Consider the following 23,177-nt stretch of genomic DNA (forward strand, 5'->3'; position numbering starts at 1 on the left):
GAACTTGCATTTTAAAAACATGTTGCTCCTTTTAAATTTTAGACATTTCCTGTTGAGAAAGGGTATTTAAAGTGAATATAGATAAAACCCCATGGATATATGACCTATGAGGACTAATTGTGCTGGTCAAAGGGAGCGTGGTTGGGTTTTTGCAAAGATCAAAGGTGATCGTGAGAGGGCTCTCTGGGGTTTCTTCAAGTATAACCGAGGCCGGAGGGGATGGACTGCATGGAGACACTTGGAGACTGTGAATGCTGGCAGCATGCGCTCTGCTGTCTGTGGTCCAGACTGAACAACTTCTGTTGAATGGACTGCCTGAAACTTTGCACAGTAACTCATGGTCACCGCAGAATATCGCTGACTGATTTTAGTGATCCTCTGCCTTTTCCGGTGACGCCTCCAGCAGACTGACATTTGTGGCGACAACTTTGAGTTGGGTTGCCTTGGAGAAATTAGTAAAAATAGCCTATTTATGTTCCTCTAGGGATGAATGTTATGAATTTGGGGATTTTTGTTGCTGGCACAGAGGCGTTATGTTTTGGTTGACAGTCTGTCACAATATATCAGTATCTCCTGAAGGGGATTTCTTCAAGTTTGGCACAAGCGTCCACTTGGACTCAAGGATCAACTGATTATATTTGGGTGTTCAAAAGGTCAAGGTCACTGTGACCTAATATCCGTACCATTCTCGAGATATCTCGGGAATGCCTTGAGCGAACGTCCACTTGGACTCAAGTATTAGAATTTAGTGGTCAAATGTCATTTATGTCCATAACTCAATCACTCATATGGTATAATTTCCCACATATGTCTAATAAGATAAAGTGATGACCTTTTTGACAGACATGGATGTAAACTGCAACATGACTGGTTGATGGAGGCATACAGCGACGGGTAAACCGTTTTTTTTTTTGCTGCTGCTGCTTTTGTTCTTTAAAAAGTAATTAAGTGATTTTCAGTTTAATGTTACCTCTATTGATTATTGTCATTGTTTGATTTGGCCGTAGCATAATTTCCACCACTGTTGATTTAATTCTATCAGTCATGTTTGCATATTAATTCCCTGTTTTGTTTACATTTTCCTTGTTCTAAATTAAGAATAATAAAATGATGACTAATTTCAAACATCAGCTTACTGACTGAGGATATAGGACAATAATCATGCAATAACACAAACATATTTCAAACATAAGTCATGTTAAGAACTTTTTATTTTTTGAAAATGAATGCAACCAGAAGAAAACCAGAATTATCAAGTTGGGTTATCAAACAAAAGTTTAAAATGAACATAACTATTTTAAAAACAAAGCTTTGGAGTGTTATCTTTACATAATCTACGGTAAAAATCAGTTTACTTGACCCGTTTTGGTAATGCCAACTATTTATTTTGAGGTGTAACAAATTCAGGTAAACTTCTAGGACTCCATGAGGTCAGAAGTGAAGGAATGTACACTAGTAAATCTAGTTTTAATAATTCCCTATCAAACTAACATTAGCATTATATTCATCATGTAAATTCTACACTGACTGGAATACAGGCTGACACCTGTAGCAAAATACTTTTTTGTAATGCCTCTTAAAAAGTGACTTGTGGCTGAATGACACGTTTTGTCAAATTCAATTTTGATCTAAATATAATTTAAAAACTGACCAACTAAAAAAGCTTCCTCAGAAATAATGATTCCATCGACATTACTTGCTTCATCCATGGTTCATTACAAAATCTAGAAGTTAAGACTAATATTTCACATTTTCAAATTAATAATGATTAACCCTATTTCGATCAATTAGTCTTCTTTGGGAGATCTATTTCACAATGCAAAGTGTTAAGAGTGTAGACAAGATGTCTAAGTAAGCGGTTTCAATCAGTTATGGCAGTTTGATGCCTCTAATAAAATAGGTCATTAAAACTTCTTAACACTGTAAAATGACAAAATATTGTAATATTAGTTGACAAAATTGTCAACTGGCATGAAACAAAGGGGAAAAATAGTACCGTCAAAAGTCCATTTGCTAACATCCTTTTTCCCATTAAAAAAAAAATCAAATCTATCCATTCCAGATCCATTATTATCGGCTAGGATCATTGACAGCGACTGCCTCCAGCCTGATCAGCACCCACCAGCACGTAGAGGTCACATGATGTTCTCCGAGTCTCCTTAACTTTAATTCTGAGAAAACAAGCATGGAAATAGAGAAATTAAAACAGAAAAATCACTTCATTATACAGGTAGACTCTCAATTTATTCAGTATTTTAATGCTGTTAAATCTGTCACAACAGTACATCTCACCTCTTTTTTTTTTCACATTCGTCACTGTTTATGATGGCGCAGAGTCCGGTGGACTGAATTAAAAAAAGGGAGAAAAAAAAAATTACAAATCCATTCTCGATTCTGGAGAAAGATGGTTGTTATTTTCACTCAACACCCAAACAAATGCTGATAATAAATAGAAAGATAAGAAGCTGAGAACAAACTCCTGAGGTCATTCGGGTTAATTGGCAACATCATCTAAAGCGTAAAGTAGGGAGAAGCACGTTTCTCCACACGAGTGATGACGAGGAAAAATGTAAATAACTTAAAAAAAAAAAAAATGTAAATCATTATTTTTTTATCATATTCTTTGCTTTTTGGGTGTATTTGTGTAAAAATGTGGTTATTAGTAGCATATTCATGCCATCCCCATCTCCTGCCTGCCCCCTAGCCACCTTGAAATAAGTCACTTTATTGCAACATCCTGATGAATGTTAGCCGTGTATGCATATTTGTGAAGCCTACTGTATTTTTAATTGATCAAATACAATCAATCTATAAACAGATTGACTAACTGCCTCACCAAAGGTAAAAAGACTACATGTTAGTTTTATTCATTGATTTCTTCATCTTCAAAATTGTTCTCTTTAAGAATGGCATTATCAAACAAGCTGTCATTTTATGGTCAAAAACACAGATGTTGTTGTTGTTGTGTCCACTTAGAAATATTTGATTTGGCTTCAAAGTAGCAGCTGCTTCTCAGTGGCCAATGCGGACAGTTCTCGATCAGCTCGCGTTCTGCATGGATATTTATGACTTTAAAAGATTTTCAACATGTGATCTGAGCACACCTTTCTGGGCAAAAAGATAAGAACAGTAGCCAGTCATCATGAAATCATGTTAAACTGTGTTGGCAGATAAAGATGACAAGTTAGCAACTCATATAAGCTTCTCAACTTTGTTCACGATCAGAGCGGACTTGATGTGATTATACTGTTCACAATAAATCCACGGGATGACTCCTGGACAGCTGCTAAATACTTTTGAATGGCAATGGTGTGCAGGAGACGGTATCCTCGGCCACTAAACCTTTGAAGCACATAAAAACCAACAGCTGTGACAAACCAGAACCGGCTTTCTTCCTTGGCTCATGTTGCCACTGCAAAGGAAAGACTTATGGAACTGAGGAATAACCCTAATAAGAAGGACTTTCACATGAAAGTCAGGAACATCTTTGTCCAGAGGGAGAGACACACGGACTTCCTCTTCAAACAACGTAAGTGCCTCCTTTAAAAAAAAACTGAGAATAAATAAATATGTGGGGCTGTAACCAAATAGTTCAAAGATGTGTTCATAATGTTGACATTCCTTTTATATTAATATTATCAATGTTTATTATTAATGGAACAACACAAGTATAATACTTATTATCATTAATTGTATTAATTATACTAATTCTTATTAATAATAATACCGTAGAGACTTATTGCATGCAATAGTACACCTTCCCAATTCTCTTTCTTACACACACAACCAACAAGGTGTTGTTGTTGTTGCCTCATCTCAGTCCAAAAGTCAAAGATTACTGGAAAAAGAGAAACATTTCCAAAATTCTAATAATATTTTTACCGAAATAAGTATTCTTCTTATATCTGTTGGCATTTAGCCTTTCAAAAACAACATCTTTAGTGTGGTTAAAAACAGTTTTGTTTTCAAAGTGGCGGTCTAGAAGCAATCTTACATCAACAGAAATTACATTTATATAACCACAATAACATAAAATCATACTTTGCCACAGACAATTGGGTGCTTAATTCGAAAAACCCCAATGTGAAAAAATATTAGTTATAGCCGAATATAAAATCTTAATTTATATTAGTTTAGTTTGAGAGCCCTTTTATTGACTTTGTGTGTGTCGTCTGACGTTTGCACAGTTTTCTCTTCGTTCTGGTGCTTTTACTCTTTCTGGAGGAGAGATAAGCTTTCTACTGGTGCGCTGACGCCAATATTTATCTCTCTTTTTTCTTTTATTTACCCTGGTGTGCCGTTGTGTGTGAACGTTAGCGCATTTTGGAGGAGTGTTAAAGTTGCTATCTACGTACGGGCTGACACTTTTTCTTGATCCTGGTGCTCTGTCACCAGACGCTCATTGTGTGTGGATGGCTGTCTATCCATGTGCAATTTAGACATATCCAAAAGTCACATTGATAGGTCAATGCGTACCCAGACCAAGAGTTCCCTGCATGTTACTGCTTTCTCTCTATACGTCCATGGACTTTCCCTTGTCCTGAGCACAAGAACAAACGTCCCATGCTGCTGATTGGCTGGAATAGCGTTGATGTTTGTTTCCCATTGACGGAGCCAGGCTGACACAGAACAAACAGCTAGCGGGCCGATTTTGACAAAAAGTGTCCTGGATTAGATTTGCTGACTGCACGTTTTAAGGCCCATATGTGTGACAACAGCAACACTTGAGTCTAATGAATGAGTCTAATGAAGTGGAACGATAGAGTAATTGATTTATCTTGCTTCCCTATGAACCACCTGTAATAATCTTCAGCGGCTAACAACTAATTGTTAGATCTAAATATATCAACACAATATTCATACTATACAGCTGTGTGGGATAATAATCACTATGAGTCACAGTTGGTGCTTCTTCCTTTCAAAAGGCCAAACGACAACTTAATATGTCTGTATGTGACACTGAGAGATTACAATGTAGAAAAAGAAAAACTCTCTTTGATCAAACTTCCACAAACTCTTGCCACTGGCATTTTTCATTTGCAGCCTTCATCACTGCCTGTGCAGGGAGGGCAGCAAAGAGCTTAACTCGGACCATCCAAGCAAATCATAAAGAGAAGACATGTTTCCACTTCCATATTTACGTCATCTGAAAAAAGAGTCTAACTAGAAACTTCCGTTGGGTTTTTATTAATGTGTCCTGTCATCGACAGGAATGTACACACATTTGTGTCTGATCAGTGTACTGAACTAAAGAAAAGTACAGGCTGGGGCACATAAAAAAGAAAAGAAAAAAGCTTTTACATACCTGCCAACGTGCTTGGAGGCATTCTCAAAAAACTTTGTTTTAGAGGCAACACTGCAGAAAAACAAAGAAAAAAACATGTTATTATTGTAGATCAGCACATGATTCATCTCATCGGTGAGATTGCTCATTAGATTCCTTTGTGATTAAAACACGCGCATTAAAAGGCGTGGCGTACCATAGGGGAACAATGGAGTCGCGTCTGGTGTGAACGGGCCCTTACAAGATAACAAGCCTCATTAAACGATTACCATGAGAAAACAACTTTGTCATTTCAAGATAACGAAATGATTAACTTTATCTTATAACTTAGTTTTTTGTTGACACATTGTCGCCTTTTTAATTGATATGGTGAATGTGTTAACACACAGTTGCTTATTAGCAACATTAGCATTTCTTTTGAGTAATGTTTTTGGCCACCTAGAGTGTTTAAGGCTCTACCCCCCTGTGAGGGAAATATGTTATGTAATGTTATAAGTTATTTGTATGTATGTTCACCAGCTGGCTGCTTATTTTGTCAGGTAGTGGGATAGTGTTTTTTTTTAATAGCTTTTACCACTGAAAACCGTTGCCTGCTGCGTCTAAAAATGCCGTTGATGAGAGCGATAAGAATGAACCAAAACACTTAAGTTGTGAACCGTAAAACTAAAACAATGAGCTGAAAGATGCGAAGAGCGGAAGTAAACTGATGATCATATCACGACAAGCGACCCCATACACATAGTCCATTGTTAATACAATAATATTGATTATCGTCTTTTTTACTAATCTTTGGGATGACAGAATCTAGCAACATGTCCATTCTTTGATCGGAGTTTTGATAAGCTACGAATGCCTTCAGTATCTCAAAGAAAGGAGGTGACAGACTTTTGGAAGACAGAAGAGAACTTACTAGGATGTGGCTGAGCCCTCGCTGCTGGCTGCACTCGGGGTCTTTTGTTGAGCGGGGGGTCTGGAGGGGGGCTCTGGAGGCCGGACAGGGGGTCGACAAATGGCATGTTTCTCTGTGGACCTTCTGGTCGGACCATCAGAATCTCCTGAAAGAAATAAGACAACCTTAATATAGAACTGCACATGTTGCAATACAGTTGTAAATGGCAAAATTAAGACTAAATGCTGTGATGGGTTGAAAGGGTTCTGAAACACATTTCAACTTTCACTATGTTAAGATCTTCTATAATAACAAAAGATCTTTGCAATGACATGCTAAAACCAAACCTCTAGAAAAACAGATGCCTAAAATCTTCATGGACTCCAACCCGTTTTATAAAGCTATTATAAAACTATTACAACAACAATAAACTAGACTGCCTCCTGGTTGCATGTCTCCTCCAACCAGTCAAGTTACAGTTCACATCCATGTTTGTCCAAAATGTCATCACTTCTTCATTTTATCAAACAGTTGTGTGAAATTGTCATAATTAGCATATGCATTTTTGGACCAAAAAAAGACCAAATGACCAAAATCTTATGACTTCATCTTTGAATCCAAGTGGATGTTTGTGCCAAATTTGAAGAAATGCCCTCCAGGCAATAGATATTGCATTCATAAGAATGCCATGTATAGACTAATCGAAAACCCGATTGCCTCTGGCCACGTCTATTGCGGCGCTGAGGCATAAAAACTAACCAACCGGAGATAAAAATGGCAGTTTTAAGGACTGGATGTAGCAACATGACAGAAGGGGAAACAAGCAGGCGACCTTATTGAGAGCTGGCTGACAATGTTCTACTCGCCTATAACTATTTGTATCTCCCAACATATCTGATTGAAAAATCACAACTTTTGCTTTCTACACTACATCTCTTTGTATTCACTTTTGTAAAGTTCCCCTAAAACCTGGAAGAAACATATTTCTCCACATGAACACAGGGTTCAGTATACCTTCTCTGTTGGCTGCTGTGCCTTTCGGAGGTTGTCTCCTGCTCTGGAAGGATGGTACTCTGCTCACATAGACTCCAGACTCCCCGTTTGCCGCTGAAGAAGAATCTGGCCTTTGCCTTGTGTCGTCTAACTTGCCAGAGTCAGAGTCTAAGTGTCTTTCCTGACGGCTCGATGGTCTGGGCATCAACGCCAGTCTCGGAGGAGGTTCTCTTGGAACGAGTGGAGCCAGGCTTACAGGTTTTGTCCGCTGCAGGGGAACAGGGTTCGTTGAGACTTCCCCGTCCATGACGGAGCTCTCGTTCTGGCCATCTGTTGCAAAGAGAGAACATAGCCGATAAATAAATGTAAATGTTTTCCTCTGTGCTCATTGTCTTCAACGTGCAAGAAAAGAAACATGCAAAGCTCAGCAAAAAATGTGCTGAAGGTCACAAAACATTACAATGTAATTGAATGTCAAATCTTAGCAACCACAATGTTTCAGTGATTTTAAGAAGAAAGAAGAAAGTATGATCATACAGGGCTGGTTATTTGTCTGTACGTTAGGAATCGTTAAATATTAAACCAACCGAAGCTGCATGTGCTCCAAATCTCTCGCCACAGAGTACGAGAGCGCGGAGACACACCCACTTAACAGGCAGTTCAAACAGGCAGAACATTTCACGATTTAGCCAGAGGTCTTAAAAAACAACTATAAAAGAGAATACAAAAGTAATTGTCTATTTATATTTCCAATAAAAAAAAGCACCAGAGTAATTCCATATCATCAATAAAGCATCAAAAAGGGAATAAATACAGGGAATGAATAGATTTAGATTGTACATGCTTTGGCAAACAAAAGAATGATTCCATGTTAAGGAATATGTCATATTGTTTTTGGAATGGTATTTGATGGAAATCACATTTTTCTGTAGTGTAATTGTTAATGTTAAGAACCGACTGCAGAGATATTGTGGCTCAAATCTGTCTGCAATATTTTAATAATCCAGCATGAATAAGTTGGGTTAATGATAAAGATGATGGTGACAATAGAGCCAAGTGAGCCTGATAATTACTCTCTGTGTGCTGGTAGAGGTTGTGACTAAGAGCTTGATAAACACGAGGTGGACGCTTGGAGATGGTGATTGGTTGCCGCTTTCTCGGGGTGATCCTTGGAGGAGGGACTGGTGGGGAAGTGCTGTCCTCTGGCATATAACTGAAGATCTGTAATCACAAGACATGTACAGTCACACTTTGGTTTAGTGGCTACTGTTACAGACTGTAAGTGAATAAATACAATTACACATGATACATGAGAAGGAACAGAACAAAAACCATGACAATAGAATTGTCTGCTATTTTTCACAAAGACAATCTGAACGAAAAGACTCGGTACAAATCCCAAATTAGATTTAAATCACATTAAGAAGCATCATATTGTTCAACATTTTTCGGAAATACACTGAATCTCTTTATTGTCAAGACTTCCATGAGAAGATCAACATCCTTGCAAGTATGAAGCTCCAGACAGCAGCCGGCCAGCTTAGTTTAGCATAAGAGTAGAAACAGCCATCCTGGCTTAGACCACTGGTAATGTTGTATCTCGTTTGTGTAATGGTATACACACCAACACCTAAAAACGTCAATTTAGGATTTTACTGGGGGTGTTTAATGGACTATTCCTTAGCCAGAAAATAGTTGAACTCCCTGTTGTGGTTTTGGGGGATTTTGTTTCCAGCCAACAAAGCTTTTACCCAGTCATTATGCTAAGCTAAATAAGCCAGCTGCCAGTGGTAGATAAAAATGTACTTTAATGAGTGGTATCAATGTTCTCATCTTTATCTCGGCAAAGCATAAGAGCATTCCCTAAAATGTATAACAAAGGCAAAATTATATTGCTTGATGGTTTACATTCTTTTTATTTCAGACTGGAAAAAAATCTAAAACTATTAATCTTCTAAAATGTACCTTTTTGAAGTCCTCAATCAGAATCTCAACGACAATATTTTGGAATTTAATATCCAACATGGCCGCCACCGTTTCCTCCTTGGCTCTCATCAGTGTGGGTCCAAAGATAACAGCCATGTTTGAAGGGGTCATTCGATTTTCTTCACTGTGACTGCACACGCTGTTCACAAACATCAAGAAATGTAGCTGTTAGCACCGGGCGGTGACACATAAATCCTGTGGGAGCAGCAAAAACAGACAATAAATACAGTGTGTGGTAATAACTTACTAGACCAAGTGTTTGATAAGCATCTCCACCATCTCCCGATTCTTCTCTGGTAGTTTGTGGGAAAGAGAATGAATCTCACTCAGTCGAAAGTCCAGATTATCTGACTCTGTGACACAAAGACAACACAAAGTATCTGTAGACATAAATCCCAAGAGACGCAATATATAATACACTGCAATGGCATGAGACTAGTAAAAAACTCAGACCGTATATCTAGGAGCCTCTATTCAAATACCGAACGACATTTCCAGGAAACTGAAGCCACAATTTGTCTTACTGTAACGTCTTGACAGAATGAGGCTGATGCTATTAAACGCATTGTCTCCTCTGTTTTACAATGAGGTCGTGTGACAGAAAGAAAATAAGCAAATAAGCAGAGGACTTTTATTGCTTCCATATTGACTCAAACTGCTGAACCTGCAGCCCACATGCCATTGATTTGACTCTTTTGTACCTGCCATCCATGCAATGCTTGTCCACGGTAAGCTACATGGAAAATGGATAATAACTACCCAAACTGTCTGGAAGGATTATCTGAAATCTTCACACAAATCTAATCTGAGCATCTATCCTGTACTTCATAGATCATACAAGGAAGTCAATTAAATTCAGGAAACTGCGTAACTTAATTGTAACCTATCGCTAAAACCAACAAATGATAACATTTAAGCTACAAGTATATACAAACAGTATTTTCCATGCACACATAATTTTACATGTCTTCTCATCTTTGCAAACAGAAAGCATGAATGCTTTCGGTACTTTAAGTAGAACATGAATAAGCATGCAAAATAAAAAATAAATAGTTTTTCACTATTGTAATGCTAACAGGTGAGGACAAGTTTTAGGAAAAGTCACATAATCAAGTTGCAAACCGTCCTAATCACTGTTGCATCATCAAGAGAATTAGATTTTGACCCTTTGACACTCCATTGTGAGTTTGACATATTTAGGTCTAGATCCGAGAAGAGAGTTTAAAGAAATGAACATGAACATGCAAACACAAGTCCCTAGTATTTTTGCTGGATAATGAAACACATCTTACTTGCAGCACACATGAGGTCTCTGTGTAGACTGTAGGTCATCAGAGGTTCAGACAAGCTCCTGCAGAGAAATACACACTCTTGTAAACACGTCCAAGGCCGCAGTGCAATATAGCTCACCACGTCAAACACACAAAAAGCCGCAGTCACTTGTTACACAATTACACAATTACACCAGGACGCACTTAGAGACTGCAGCCTCTGTCTACGCTGCGTTTGTTATTTTAATAACAACCTATTGCTTTAATGTACATTCGGTTCCAGATCCCCACATACACACAAAAATCAAGCAGATTCTTGGAAAATACCTAAATCCTCTGAATATCAGGGATTTGTATGAAGAAAAATAAGTTACAAATGAGACCCTTGATAAATTCAAATGTATTGAATACTTTTATTATTATTATTATTATTATTATTATTATTATTATTATTATTATTATTATTATTATATTATAGTTGTATGTATTTAATGTAGGCCTATCTAACAGATAAATTATAGAACAGACGTACAGATTTGATAATGAAAACAACGTCAGTCAAAAGTAGCCGTAGATCTCGAGCTACACAGTGATATTCAGTATTTTCCACAAATTAACTTTATGTCTCCTGCTCACGTGCATCTACTCACAGACAAACTTACCTTAGATAAAACTTCAGTGCACTTGTGATGGTTTTAATGTCCCAGTCGCTGCTCTGGAGGTCTACGTCTCCTGGGTTTGTGGGGTCTATAAAGAAGCAAATCAAAAAACAAACACAGAAAATGTAATGCCATTCTGTTCAGTTCCATGGAAACAACACTGACAACTTTTCTTGTATAAGTTATGATTGAATTGCACTAGGTATCTGACTGTACTATTTTTTATTTTTATTCTGTTTGTATTATTTTTAACTGTTTGTTTCACGTTATGTTTTGCATGTTTTTGTATGTATTTTGTCCTTTCTGTGAACCCAAGGAAGATTTGCGGCCGCTAAGGCGTCAGCTAATGGGGATCCAGTAAATAAACTAAACTAAACTAAACAACCACCTGTGATTAGTACTCTAATTGATCAAAGTAACTGGCAGGTTGTAGCACGTACCAGCCATAATTAAATGATAAGCAATATGAGGCCAGGAATTCCCTACTAGACATACAGCAATTGCAAAAACATGATGATGATGATGTTGTTGTTTTTTTTACAGAAGAATATAAGGCACATCACAAAAGGAAAATCACTGGGGTAAATAAGTCTTAGTGTTGATGTCATGTATGTGCTCCTCCTACTGTGTAAAGTATCTTCTGTGAAAATAAAGTACAAATAACTGTAATTTAAACCGGCGACAATTTATTCTTGGCCACTTAAAGGGCAGCAGAAAAAAAATGTTATGCTACCGACATATTCTAACCTTTTAAGTTGATGTGGCTAATGTTGTGACACACCGACGCCTATATATACACACACACACACCCAGCCAATAAAGAGCAGCATTAGCATTAATTTGGATTTGAATTCAAATTTTAATCAGAGCTGGGCGATAATTCTGCGTGAGTTTGCCACTACACGCCACTTTAATGCATATTCATTTGATTGTATAACAATATGAAATACAGCCACTTTAAGGCAGAGCCCTCCAGAACAGGAGCACTGCGAGTCAGCGACCTGCTGATATTTTCTTTAAATTCATGCAGATGACCTTCACAAAAGTGGCAGAAACTGCTTTGTTTTACGAAAGAAGACAAGCCTGAGCAAAGAGACACAGTGAATACAGTACAACATGTTCACGGCTTATTTCCTTACCAAAGAAGGCATTTAATAGCTTCTGCACCTGGATGTTGCTGCCAACTGTTCTGTACACTCCTTCTTGTGTGACTCCTGGAAAGAGGAGAAGAGGACGCAAAAATACATTTCAAATCTTCATCTGGACAAATACAGAGCAGTGGAAATGTACCACATGCTTCTCTTCCGAGGCTGCACGAGCCAGAATCAAGCTAGAGATTGTGCACGCTTCATTTAACCATTTAGTTCGAGACCAAACAATGCGCCGTGCCTGGATCATGAGTCAAATTGCATGCTTATGGCTGGAGTACTTCTTCTTTTCTTGAGAGATGAATCGCACTTCTGCCAAAATATTTTGTAACTGTAGAATTATAAAGTTGCATCGTCCCTCGAGTTAAAGGTTTGAGTTATTGGGCTTCTATGTTTTAGCATGCGTGGAGAGAAGGGCTTTTGTTAAAGAAATACTGTAAAAAAATCCTTAAAAAAAACGACATTACATGTGTGGCATAAAGATAATTAAACTTATATACAATCTGAAATAGAACATTTAATTTAGGCTATCGTATTGTGATGAAAAACATGTACGGTATTCCCTGACAGCAGCTTGCAGGCTTGGCAATAACATTTACCACATGACTCAACTACGCCCCCTTCAGGGAAAGTAAGTAAACTAACCGAGCTAAAGACCGCTGGAATAAACCTCGAATAGGACCCTTTACCTTTTGTTTCAATGTAGTTGATGCACTTTCGCACAAACTTGAATCCAATTTCGTTCAGTTCCACTGTGGAAGTAAAAAAGATGAAACAGTTTAACAGCAAACAATTTTTTTTCTTCCAATTGTTAAAAATGAGACATCAAAGTGTGACTGTGTCTGTCTACATCTCATCACATCAACATCACAACGTCGGACCGTGAGGTTAATGAATGACTTACTTTCAGCTTGCTTGTGAATTGGGGAATGATAGATCTGAAATGAAAAAAAAAATGAAATCGAGGAAACATATGGAAAATCTAAGACTCACCTCCCAACATGATTAATGAAAATGTCTTTCTTGGAAAATAAGTGGGAAACTTGATGAGGGCAGGAGGACACATAGTTGCTTAACTAAAATCAAACTTGGCTGCATATAGTGATGGCTTCCCGTGGTGTTTATGGGACTATTAGCCCAGTTTTCGGGTTTAGGTTTACTTTATGAGCAGATTCAAATTGCATGAAAATAGTAACAAAGGAAGCAGAGAGGGGAAAAAGGATGAGAGGACAGAGTGTGTGTCTTGTTAACTGATTAAAACAAGAAACATCCATGATTTAAAGAAAAACAACCAAACAAATAAAAATAATACGGTTCTCTTGGGAGCAATTTAGAGAAGCTTGTGAAAGTCATCCAACTCTAAGTAGTTTTTGATATCAAAGCATTGTCTTCTTCCCCAAATAGTTTTCAACTCTGTCATGACTGTCAGAGGTCAAGACCAGATGGAGAACAGCTGGAGCTAGAGTCTTGTTTAAGGTCTCTTCAGCAAGAAATAAGTGTGTGAAATAAGTGTGTTATTGATTTAGGCCTGAGAAAAGAACAACTACAACATAACTCTCCGCTTTGTTTTGAAAAAAATAATAAGAAGAAATAAGCCATGCTTCAAAACTGACAAATCTGATCTGTACATGCAAAAATAATGAAGCTACCATCAAAGAAAGGAATTACTGGCAGGGAAAAGTCACCTTCTTTCCAATGTTTGAATGATTATCTTGAGAAAAGGAAATTGCCAAAATGTCCTCTCGCTGAGGCAAGTTTGCAGAGGAACGTGCAAGAATTGCCTTTTCATCCAACTCTTCGATGCCAAATACTTTTTTTTTTACTTATAGGAGTTCCAGTGGAAAGCGCGCACATTTTGCCCTTTTAGTAATCTGCAAGTTGAATATTGTGTAACATTTGCCATATTGGCACACATGTTCATGCAATTCTTCTTGGTTTGGAAATTTCCAAATTTCCGTCAACCCACCTTGGCTTCCAGAGCTCTTGAGGTTTAATATGGGCAAAAATTATTGTCAATGTGCATCTACGAGGGATGCAACTAACCATTGTTTATTTTGTATTATCGCTGAAATCTGAAGATATAATCCTTGATCATTTGGTTAATTGTTTTGTCAATAAAATGTCAGAAGAAGCAATTTTTCCAGAACCCTAGGGGACATCATCAAATGTCTTTTTTTTCTCTCTCAACCAACAAGATACAACAAGGAACCGCAGCAAACCCTTACATTTGAAGAGCTGGAATGACTATTCAGCATTTTTTGCAAGATAAATTACTTTTACAATTCATCTATCAGTTCCTGATTACTTATGGTTGCTCCACTAATCACTCTCATGTCTACTCCAAGTCAATAAGTGTTAGATTAGATTAGATATTCCTTTATTAGTCCCACAGTGGGGAAATTTCAGGATGATAGCGGTGAGTAGATCAACAGTTAAATGTGCAAGAAAATCAGCACACTCTTTGAGCAAAGCTCTGGATAATGAGACCGCAGAGTCTGAGGACTGTTAAAAAGATGCGGTATGTACAGAACAATGTTGAAACGCATAAGAATATGCATCCACATGCTGCACTATGAGGCCCATATGAGCAAATATAAAGTGTCCACCAAACTGCATCTCATATATCAGTCACTCAAAAGGCTAAAGGGCATTCGGCGTGTAATACAATCCGCTGTAGCAGAAGAGATTAGTCTAACAGAACACCAGAGTTGATCCTTGTCCAGAGCAGACCTGGCAGCAGTGCAGTGCATCTCTGCTTGACAATATTTGGGCATAGCGGGTGGAAAGGCTCTTGTGAAATGTACATGATATACAGAAGTCATTGAGGAAGTTGCACAGGAAGAAAGGGCGCTGAGAAGCGTGCCTTCTGCTATTTTCACATCCTCAGGCTGGGACAGCCTATTTGTTCTGGCCACAACTCACAGGGCATCCACCTTTAAACCTCAACCATCTCATATGAGAAGGACTGCAGAGAGAGCAGAAAAAAGCAGGGTTTAAAACCAAAAGAGGAATTGACTATATCGTACATTTTTGCAGCTGAGGCTATTTGGTTTGCCGTCGCCTCAAAACTGCTGAATGCAGAGACTGTGGGAGTCGGAGCAAACATTTGGCTGTGTCAATTAACGCCTAAATATGATTATAGGAGCAAAAAGGAAAAATCATTGATGGTGTGAAGTCAGCCGAACAGGCTTCGTACCACCTCACACATCTGTAATAGGGAAGCCGTAACGACATCACCCTCGCCTAACAAATGTCACATGTGAGCTGTTATGTCCCTTACACGATGAATGCGATAGCAAAAAAGCACAATATTGTTCCAGTTAAACAAATATATTATTTAAACCAGCACAGTACTTAACACATTTTTTCAGAAGCTGATATTGTAAATATATATAACCCTTTTAATTAGATGCATGTCAATTAAGAAGCTGCAAATGACGTTCATCTCGATAACTGTGGCTTCTTCCCTCAAAGATTTAAGACGGAAATGTCACGACCTACCAATATTTAAGAAGGTTGAATTTAAGACATTTTTGGATAAACTCTACAATCCAGATTGGAAATGGAAACTGGCGTTGGGAGTTTTGTGTGTCACCACAATAACCAGTGGCCATGTCTCCCCTTAGTAGCAAACTCCATATTGCATTGTACATATTTTTGGCAGACGAGCAGTTTTGACAAAGAAGAATAATCCAAAATGAGACAAGAAATGAACTCACAGGCTCTTTTCCATCCATGGCCTCCATCCACAACTTCCTGTCTCCCTCCGAAAGAGCTTGGAAAGTGACGGGTGTGTTTCTATGGAAACAGTAACAAATGCCATTAAAGAAGCAAAAGTTGCAATTAAATTATCCAGCCACACAGCTACATCTTCCAACCAGTATTAAACATTTAGTTTTCAGAGCTCTTAGACATTTTTCAAGTAAAACAGAGTGGACAAAATAACAAGAACAGCACAAGAAGAAGTACCGATGTGTTAACGATGGAGCTCGCAAACGGAGAAGAGCGAGACGGGCGTGAAGAGTCGATGAGAATCAACTGTTGCAATCTGTCTCCTGCAGAAGCAACGAAACCCAGTGCCAGACTTGACAGTTTATAGGCGACCGGATCAATTGTTAACAAAGACAACTGTGCTGCGAGTTTGAAGCTGCCAACTGCACTAATCAGCTCACAATGGCAACCTTAAAAACTCTTCTGCGATAACGATTCTCTCGACCGATAGCTAACCCTGCTAGCCACATGGCTATGACGGCTACTGATTTATGCTGGCATCTTGCAAACTCGGATGAAGACAATTTATAGGACTATATACACCCTATGTACACACGCACTGGGGAGGTCAAAGGTCAGAAAGCAGCGCTGGGAGCCTTTCAGGGGACATCCAGGCTCGCCGTAAAACATCTTGAGCCAACAGCATAGTCTTCTCCACTAGACAGCACTGCCACCTTCAGTTTATCAAACAGCCTACTCCTCACTGTGTTGTTCAGCTCGCACACTGGCACAAATTAGTTGCTCAACAATTGGAGACGCTTTCAAGCACTTTGTGAATCATTCAAGCAACTGTTAATCCTTTAAAGACACCCTGTCGATACTTCCAAGTATTTCTATTTCAAGAAACCTGAATATGACAGAACCGCCTATGGCTCGAATGCATGCTGTACTGAACGGCCCGCTTGCATAAATATGAACTTGTTGTGTTCCTTCCCCCTGAAATTACACAGTTTTCCATCTGTTTCCAGCCCCTGTCCCGTTGCTTAGGGATTGTTTGGGCTGCGGTCCATTTAGCCCTCACACTCTGTCCTTGTGAGCCACCTGTTCACCTCGGCGCCTCAACCTGTTTATCCCACAAGGCTCCCGTGTTGCCTCATCTCAACGCTGATTTGTTTGCGCTAACCTCTCGTTGGTTTCCATGTCGAAGCAAAAGCGCTTGTCGATGGACTCTGTCTTCCGGCGGATGCAGGATATCAGTGTCAGCACCGTGATGCCCTAGAGAGGGAGAGGGAAGGGGGGGGAGAGGGAGAGAGAGAAAAAAGTGTTATGTGCGATGGAGACGATGATGACAGCAGAGCAGGTTGGTCTGTGGCTGTGAGTGTTGGATTTGTTGGAACATTCTTTGAATCTTTTTTCAGTGAAGCACCTGTTTAGTTATCGGCTTTTGTTCACAAGGCACCATGACCAGCTGTCTCCCCTCCGTGTGATAGCTGCAATAATATTTGACCCACGACACGCCTAAAGCCCCTGTTGGGACAAAAAAGAAACAATGACAACAACAAAAAAAGAACAGGGCTTGTCAGAAAAAAAGAAAGAAAAAGAGTATGATGCTTCTGTATTAACATCTGGTACACGTACACTTCTCCTGGCAGTACAGATAGCCCTGCATGGGCAGGAAACTGTACATTTTACAGATGTGGGATGGGTGTTTCATTCTCTTCATCAGCTCCTCCATCTCCTCGCGAGTGCTCTCGTAGTGGTTTCTCGTCTGCGGGCAAAACCGGACGGCTCTTTAGAATTTTATTGACATCTGATTAAGAAGATACTAAATCTCACTGATGGCATCATTTGCTGCACCACTTACGTTCTGCAAGCTGAGCTGCAGTTCTTGCTTGTAAGGCATGAAGTCCTGAGTCATCTCCACTGTCAGGTTGTTGAGCGTTAGAATGCTCTGCAGAAATGCCAGCACCTGTCCAGCCAAAGCAGGAATTACATACCGCAGATACCCATAAGCAAGTTCTTCTATTCAAATATATATATTTCCTCAATCTCTTGTCACAAGACACAAAAGAGGAAGAGTAGGAGAGCCGCACTCACCGGCTCAACCACATCAAACTTCTTCCTGTCCTGCACCTGATGGATCTGGTACACATAGTCCACCGACGATTCATAGAAATTGACACGCTCTTTTTCAAGGAGTTCATCAGCCTGGAGTACAAAATTGGAAATTAAAAAAAGAAAAGGACATTTCAAACAGTTCTACACTTCACTGCATAACTGATGAATACTTGTCGTACGCCACCTCTTGAAGTTGACTCTCTTTCTTCTTCGCAGAAAGATTCAGGTGTTTGTCGACCTGCGAGTGATATTTCTCACTCTCCTTCTCGAACTTCTTTTTCTTTTCCTGCAGGACAGATGTGTAATTGTGAAAATTAAAAGATTAAATACATTTTTAAAGATGATCTAGCAAAGCTTGACTGGAAGACAAATAGGTTTTTAGAAATGTTCATCTCTCATTCAAATTATGAGCAGCTCTCAGAAACTAAAACTTGCAAGGTTTTTAATTTGAGCTTATTTTGAAAGCCGACATTTCAAGCTAATATTAACATTTTTGCTGAAGATTCTTTAAATTTACATCATGCAAGTTTTGCATGAAGCTTTGAAAAAGCTCCGTGGTGGAGGGCAGACTATGCGATGGAGACACTGTTTCGAAGTTACACATTTTTGACATTTCTGTACTGTATTTTCTTCTGATAAATACGCTGATACCAACACATTTGCAGAAGGCTATTATAGGTCACGTATTTCCCTCAGGGAGTACTTCTGTAGTTGCCTGGGGGTATTTTGGAGAAAATGTAGCTCAACCGATTTGATCTGACAAAAAATAAATAATTAATTAACTGAATAAATTCTTAGCTAAAGATAACAGTTGAAGTAGAGAGCTAAAATGATTGATAAATGGTTGGAATAGCTCTCTAAAAGTAACAAAGAAACATTCAGCTGGTATTATGACTGCAAACCAAACGACCGAGAGAGAGAGAGTTCATTAACTTCCAGGTTAAATCAATTAAAATGATCACATTTGAAACATGGTGGGTCGATGAAGAGGGACTTGAGTTCATCTAACTGAGCGGAGGGGGTCAGACTAGTGTGTTGTTGATCTAGTACATTTTGTTTTGACGTCTTTCACTGTTTGTAGAACATTGTCTGCTCACATGTACTTTCTCCTTGTAAAGGAGATGATACCCCTTTTTATCTTATTGAGAAAACACAGATGTATTATCCAGTACATTATTAGTATTGTTGTAATTAACAGTTCATTTTAGTAGTATTATTATGATGAATAGAACAATGGAACAATCAAAATACGTCTTTAGATAGGATTCAATTGGATTGTATTTTAATATGCATTTGTTTTCCAAGTCATGTGGCGCCTGTATATTTCAATCCTGCATGTGTTTTAAATCAGCAAAGCAGCAAGAAAGCGGCTGGTTAATAAATACAGTGAGAGGGGGGAAATAACACTCTTCTGATCACCCGAGCGCAACCAGAAGAAAAAACAACTCAAATGTCATTCAGAATAATCAAGGTGATATCCCACTGAGATTCCTGATGACTTTAAAAGCAGAATAAATCTCTGGTAGAGTGGCACACAGGGGGTCACCTGAGAAAAACACGAGCTGTTCTCAACTACAAAAGTGCTTTCGACAAAATGCCTTTACACATTGAGGAGGAAGAAGAGACGTAAATGTTAGTGTTCATAAAAGATTAACGTTTCACACATACACTCAAAAATAGATTTGGGGAAGTAGCTCATAACAGGCTGTCTGCTCGGTTAGCACCTCAGGAAAGCATTATATATATATTATGCATAATGTTGTATAAGGATTTGACTTTTCATGCATAGCAACAGCAGAACAGTGCTTTGCAGAGTGTCTTAAGAATGAATGATATTTGCCACATTTTCCTTGCGGAGCAGATGAATCACTTACTTTTGTAACTCCTATTTGCTCCTTTCTGAACTTCTCCAACGGCTTGATGAGCAGATCGGAGGCGTTCTGGACCTGGACGGGCAAACATGGAGCAGTCATTACAATTCTACACGCACAAACACTCACGCACACAAAATGTATTGCCTTATGTCTTAACCTGTTGAAAGAGTTTGAATGTAAAGTGTGAGTGTGACAATTTCATAATAATGCCGCTCTCCTCCACACCATTGCCAGCACAGTTTACCGGATGACTTCCCGTTTTTAATTAGATCTGTATCCAGTAAACCCAGTCTAACTGGAACTTCTACACCTGATGTCTCTCCTTGATTGATTGTGTACGAGGATGAATCAAACCAGGTTAGTTTGAGTTTATCTGGCTACGTAAATAAGGAAGGATGTGGGACAACTTGTACGCAACTATTAAAGTTGTGAAAATAAAGCAAATAGCTTTAAAAAACAACAACACCAAAACCATAACATATTCAGTAGTTATTGTATAATAAATATGTGAAATAACGGCACATCAGACACATTTACAAAAAGGGAACGAGAAACACGAGAGGGAAACTGATCGCAAAATAATTACCAGAATTAATCTCGACAAGTATTCAGAAGGCCACAGCATCTAGGTGCGTGCCTATGGCACATTTCAATGAACAAAGACAGATGGAATATCTATTGTGCAAAAAAAAGTGATGATTTTGCATCATAACAGAGAGGAAGTTAGTTATCTGTAACCGAATGTGCCAAACGTTTCCTTTTAATCTGTAGTGCAGGACATGTTGGTGTGGGTTCTAATATCTAATGAGGGTTTAAATGGGATGCAGAGTCGGTGTGGAGGAAGTTGATAACGCACCAGCATCATCCTGTCGTGCTCTACTTCCTGCAGGAGTCCGGCGAACTCCTGGAACGACTGAGCTGGGGAGGAAAACACAAACATGACGACCGGAATGAAGACATTGCTCATTCTTATCTTAAGTGTCTGACGGGAAAGATTAAAAAAGAAACACACTTGCTCCAGTGTTAACAAATGTGCATTAGAATAAACTGTGTGTTTTAATACACAATTGTCATTGAGCTCTGATGCTAAAGTCAAAACTAAATCAAAACCTTTTGATTTTGTGATTCCTCACATTCAAGTTGTGAGGAATCACCAAGTGAATGACAACAATGTTCCTCTCCACCGAGGTCCAGTAGGGGATGTTTTTTTGATCATTCTAAATGTGTATTTATGGTATTAGTACACAGAAAAACATGCTGGAATATGGCATGACATCTTCTGCAAGTTGTCTAAGAGTCAGTAAACACAAAGTAGCATCATCTTACTGATATTAATTTCATCATCTGTCAGGGAGTCACCGATGACGTCGAACTGGAACATGCTGAGAGTCTGGGAGAACTTCTGTACTGCCAAGGAGTAGCCTGGGAAAAAAATAACATTTACACCTTTTGAAACATCTGAATTGAGTTACAACGGCCTCTACCACAACTACGTTAAACAACACCTCCAATAATCTTTATGCTCTAAATACCCCCCAAAAAATGGAAATGCAGTCCAGAAAACAGTGTTTTTCCTCTTCTTTTTTTTCTGCCAGTAAAGTCTAACATATGAAAGACATCCTTGGCAGGTTTCATCTCATCAGCAGCAGCCCTGCTTTGTCTGGGTTGTATTATCAAATTAAAAAAACTGTCCGATCAATACCGCAGGGCTTCTTGTCTGAAGAACTTGGCTACCAGACCTTGTATCATATTCTTAATTTCTCAATAAATCCCTCTTTGTTATGCCACACTTTTCAACTTTCCATCATTTCACATGTTTGTTTGTTTTCCCATTAAAAAAATGTCTGCTTCGTTTATGTAGTGTATTTTGGATTGCCTTAATAGTGCCTTTGTATTAAAGGCTTTTATTGTTGACAGTGCACTGCAGAACACACACAGCCCATTTCATAGCACCGACAGCTGGAGATCAGTGTTTAAAATAATAAATAAAAATGTTCTACAGGACGTGAGCAGTGAGTCCAGATCATGAGGACTCAAAATAAATATGTGACTTTCAACGAATATCTCTTGGTGCAGGTGACCCCAACAACGAGCCCTCGTGACCTCTGGCTCTTCTGTGGACTGAACATACAGCAGGACCCTCACTCACCACGCTGCACCTACAATGACACTTTGTGTTTGCGAGGTGAAAAGATGCTTCCTGGGGATTTGGACTTGGCGAGCCAAACAACAACAACAAAAACAGTGCTCTCCTTCATGGGTGCCACACTGACCCAAATAAAGACATCTGCTGCGTGCTGCCACTGGCTGCGGTCCATACTCTGCGTGGTGGGACTGGTCCCACTGCACAACCAGCAGCGGGGAGACCACAGGTGACGTCACAGAGGCGGAACAGGCCACGCAAGAAGGCAGCTGTTGTGCATCTGCACCAGACCCCCTGCAGGCTGCTTGGTCCTCTCCCAGGGGCGCACTGGCACCTCCCCGAATCAGCCTCTCCCACCCACATTGATCCCGCCGGGCCCTTGAAAAAAGGCCCCATTGATGCTGATCCCAAGCCTCATCATGCCGCTCTATGTATGCACATGCAATACATACAAAACATTGATTTATTGATTAAAAAACGAGAGCGATCGCATTGAAGGAGGCTTACCTCTGATTGCAGTGATCACACTGTTGCCGTCTTTTATCAACTCTTTGAGGAATTTGCTCGTCCTCTCCAGCTCCAGTTCATAACACTTGAGAGTCTCCCTGAAGTCCGGACTGTCCTGGTAGCAGGCACTGAACTCCAGAGGAGGATGCCCCATCTTCTGGGCAGTGTAATAATGCAGACAATATAGAAATAAACACCGGGGTTTGTTCTCGTTGAGCCTCACAGCCTCCGCTCGTCTACCGCGCGCTCGTCATTGCTCATCTGGCCACGGGGTCCGTGGGGTCCGTGGGGTCCTGCGTCAGGTATGAAGTGCACGAGACCGTGGGGAGGCACGGCGTTATATTCACTTCCCTTTTTCCCCTCCTCTGGCGCGGGTGAAACTGTAATTTAGTTGTATCCTGGTCCGCTTCGCCACTTTTTCCTTGTTGCGGTGTCGCGATTAGAAGAGCGGCTAGAATCCATTGGGACGCGTCCGTTTCCGAAATATCTCACACTGTCATCGAAACCTCATCCGTCCTTTACCTCGGTTTGAAGTCACATTTGATTTGTTAAGCTAGCAGCACGCTATTACGTCACTGAATACGCATTCGTAAA

At 39.4% G+C, this 23,177-nt stretch overlaps 1 protein-coding gene across 1 annotated transcript; it reads right to left on the minus strand.

Moving 5' to 3' along the window:
• Nucleotides 1-1,193: 1,193 nt before the first annotated feature.
• ophn1 (oligophrenin 1) lies at nt 1,194-22,979 on the minus strand. Its single transcript, XM_079214029.1, has 24 exons — nt 22,584-22,979; nt 21,260-21,355; nt 20,790-20,851; nt 19,934-20,005; nt 18,244-18,345; nt 18,039-18,149; nt 17,806-17,910; nt 17,580-17,709; nt 17,368-17,468; nt 17,125-17,216; nt 15,950-16,028; nt 13,135-13,168; nt 12,920-12,982; nt 12,222-12,296; nt 11,086-11,170; nt 10,445-10,503; nt 9,400-9,505; nt 9,132-9,291; nt 8,240-8,387; nt 7,188-7,496; nt 6,195-6,339; nt 5,306-5,356; nt 2,293-2,345; nt 1,194-2,171 (listed from the first exon to the last, which is right to left on the minus strand). Exons 1-23 carry the CDS (start codon nt 22,735-22,737, stop codon nt 2,321-2,323), a joined length of 2,364 nt encoding a protein of 787 aa, XP_079070155.1. The 5' UTR covers nt 22,738-22,979; the 3' UTR covers nt 1,194-2,171; nt 2,293-2,320.
• Between the last annotated feature and the right edge of the window lie 198 nt (nt 22,980-23,177).

This window comes from Taurulus bubalis (genome assembly GCF_910589615.1).
Source record: "Taurulus bubalis genome assembly, chromosome: 2".
Lineage (NCBI taxonomy): Eukaryota > Metazoa > Chordata > Actinopteri > Perciformes > Cottidae > Taurulus > Taurulus bubalis.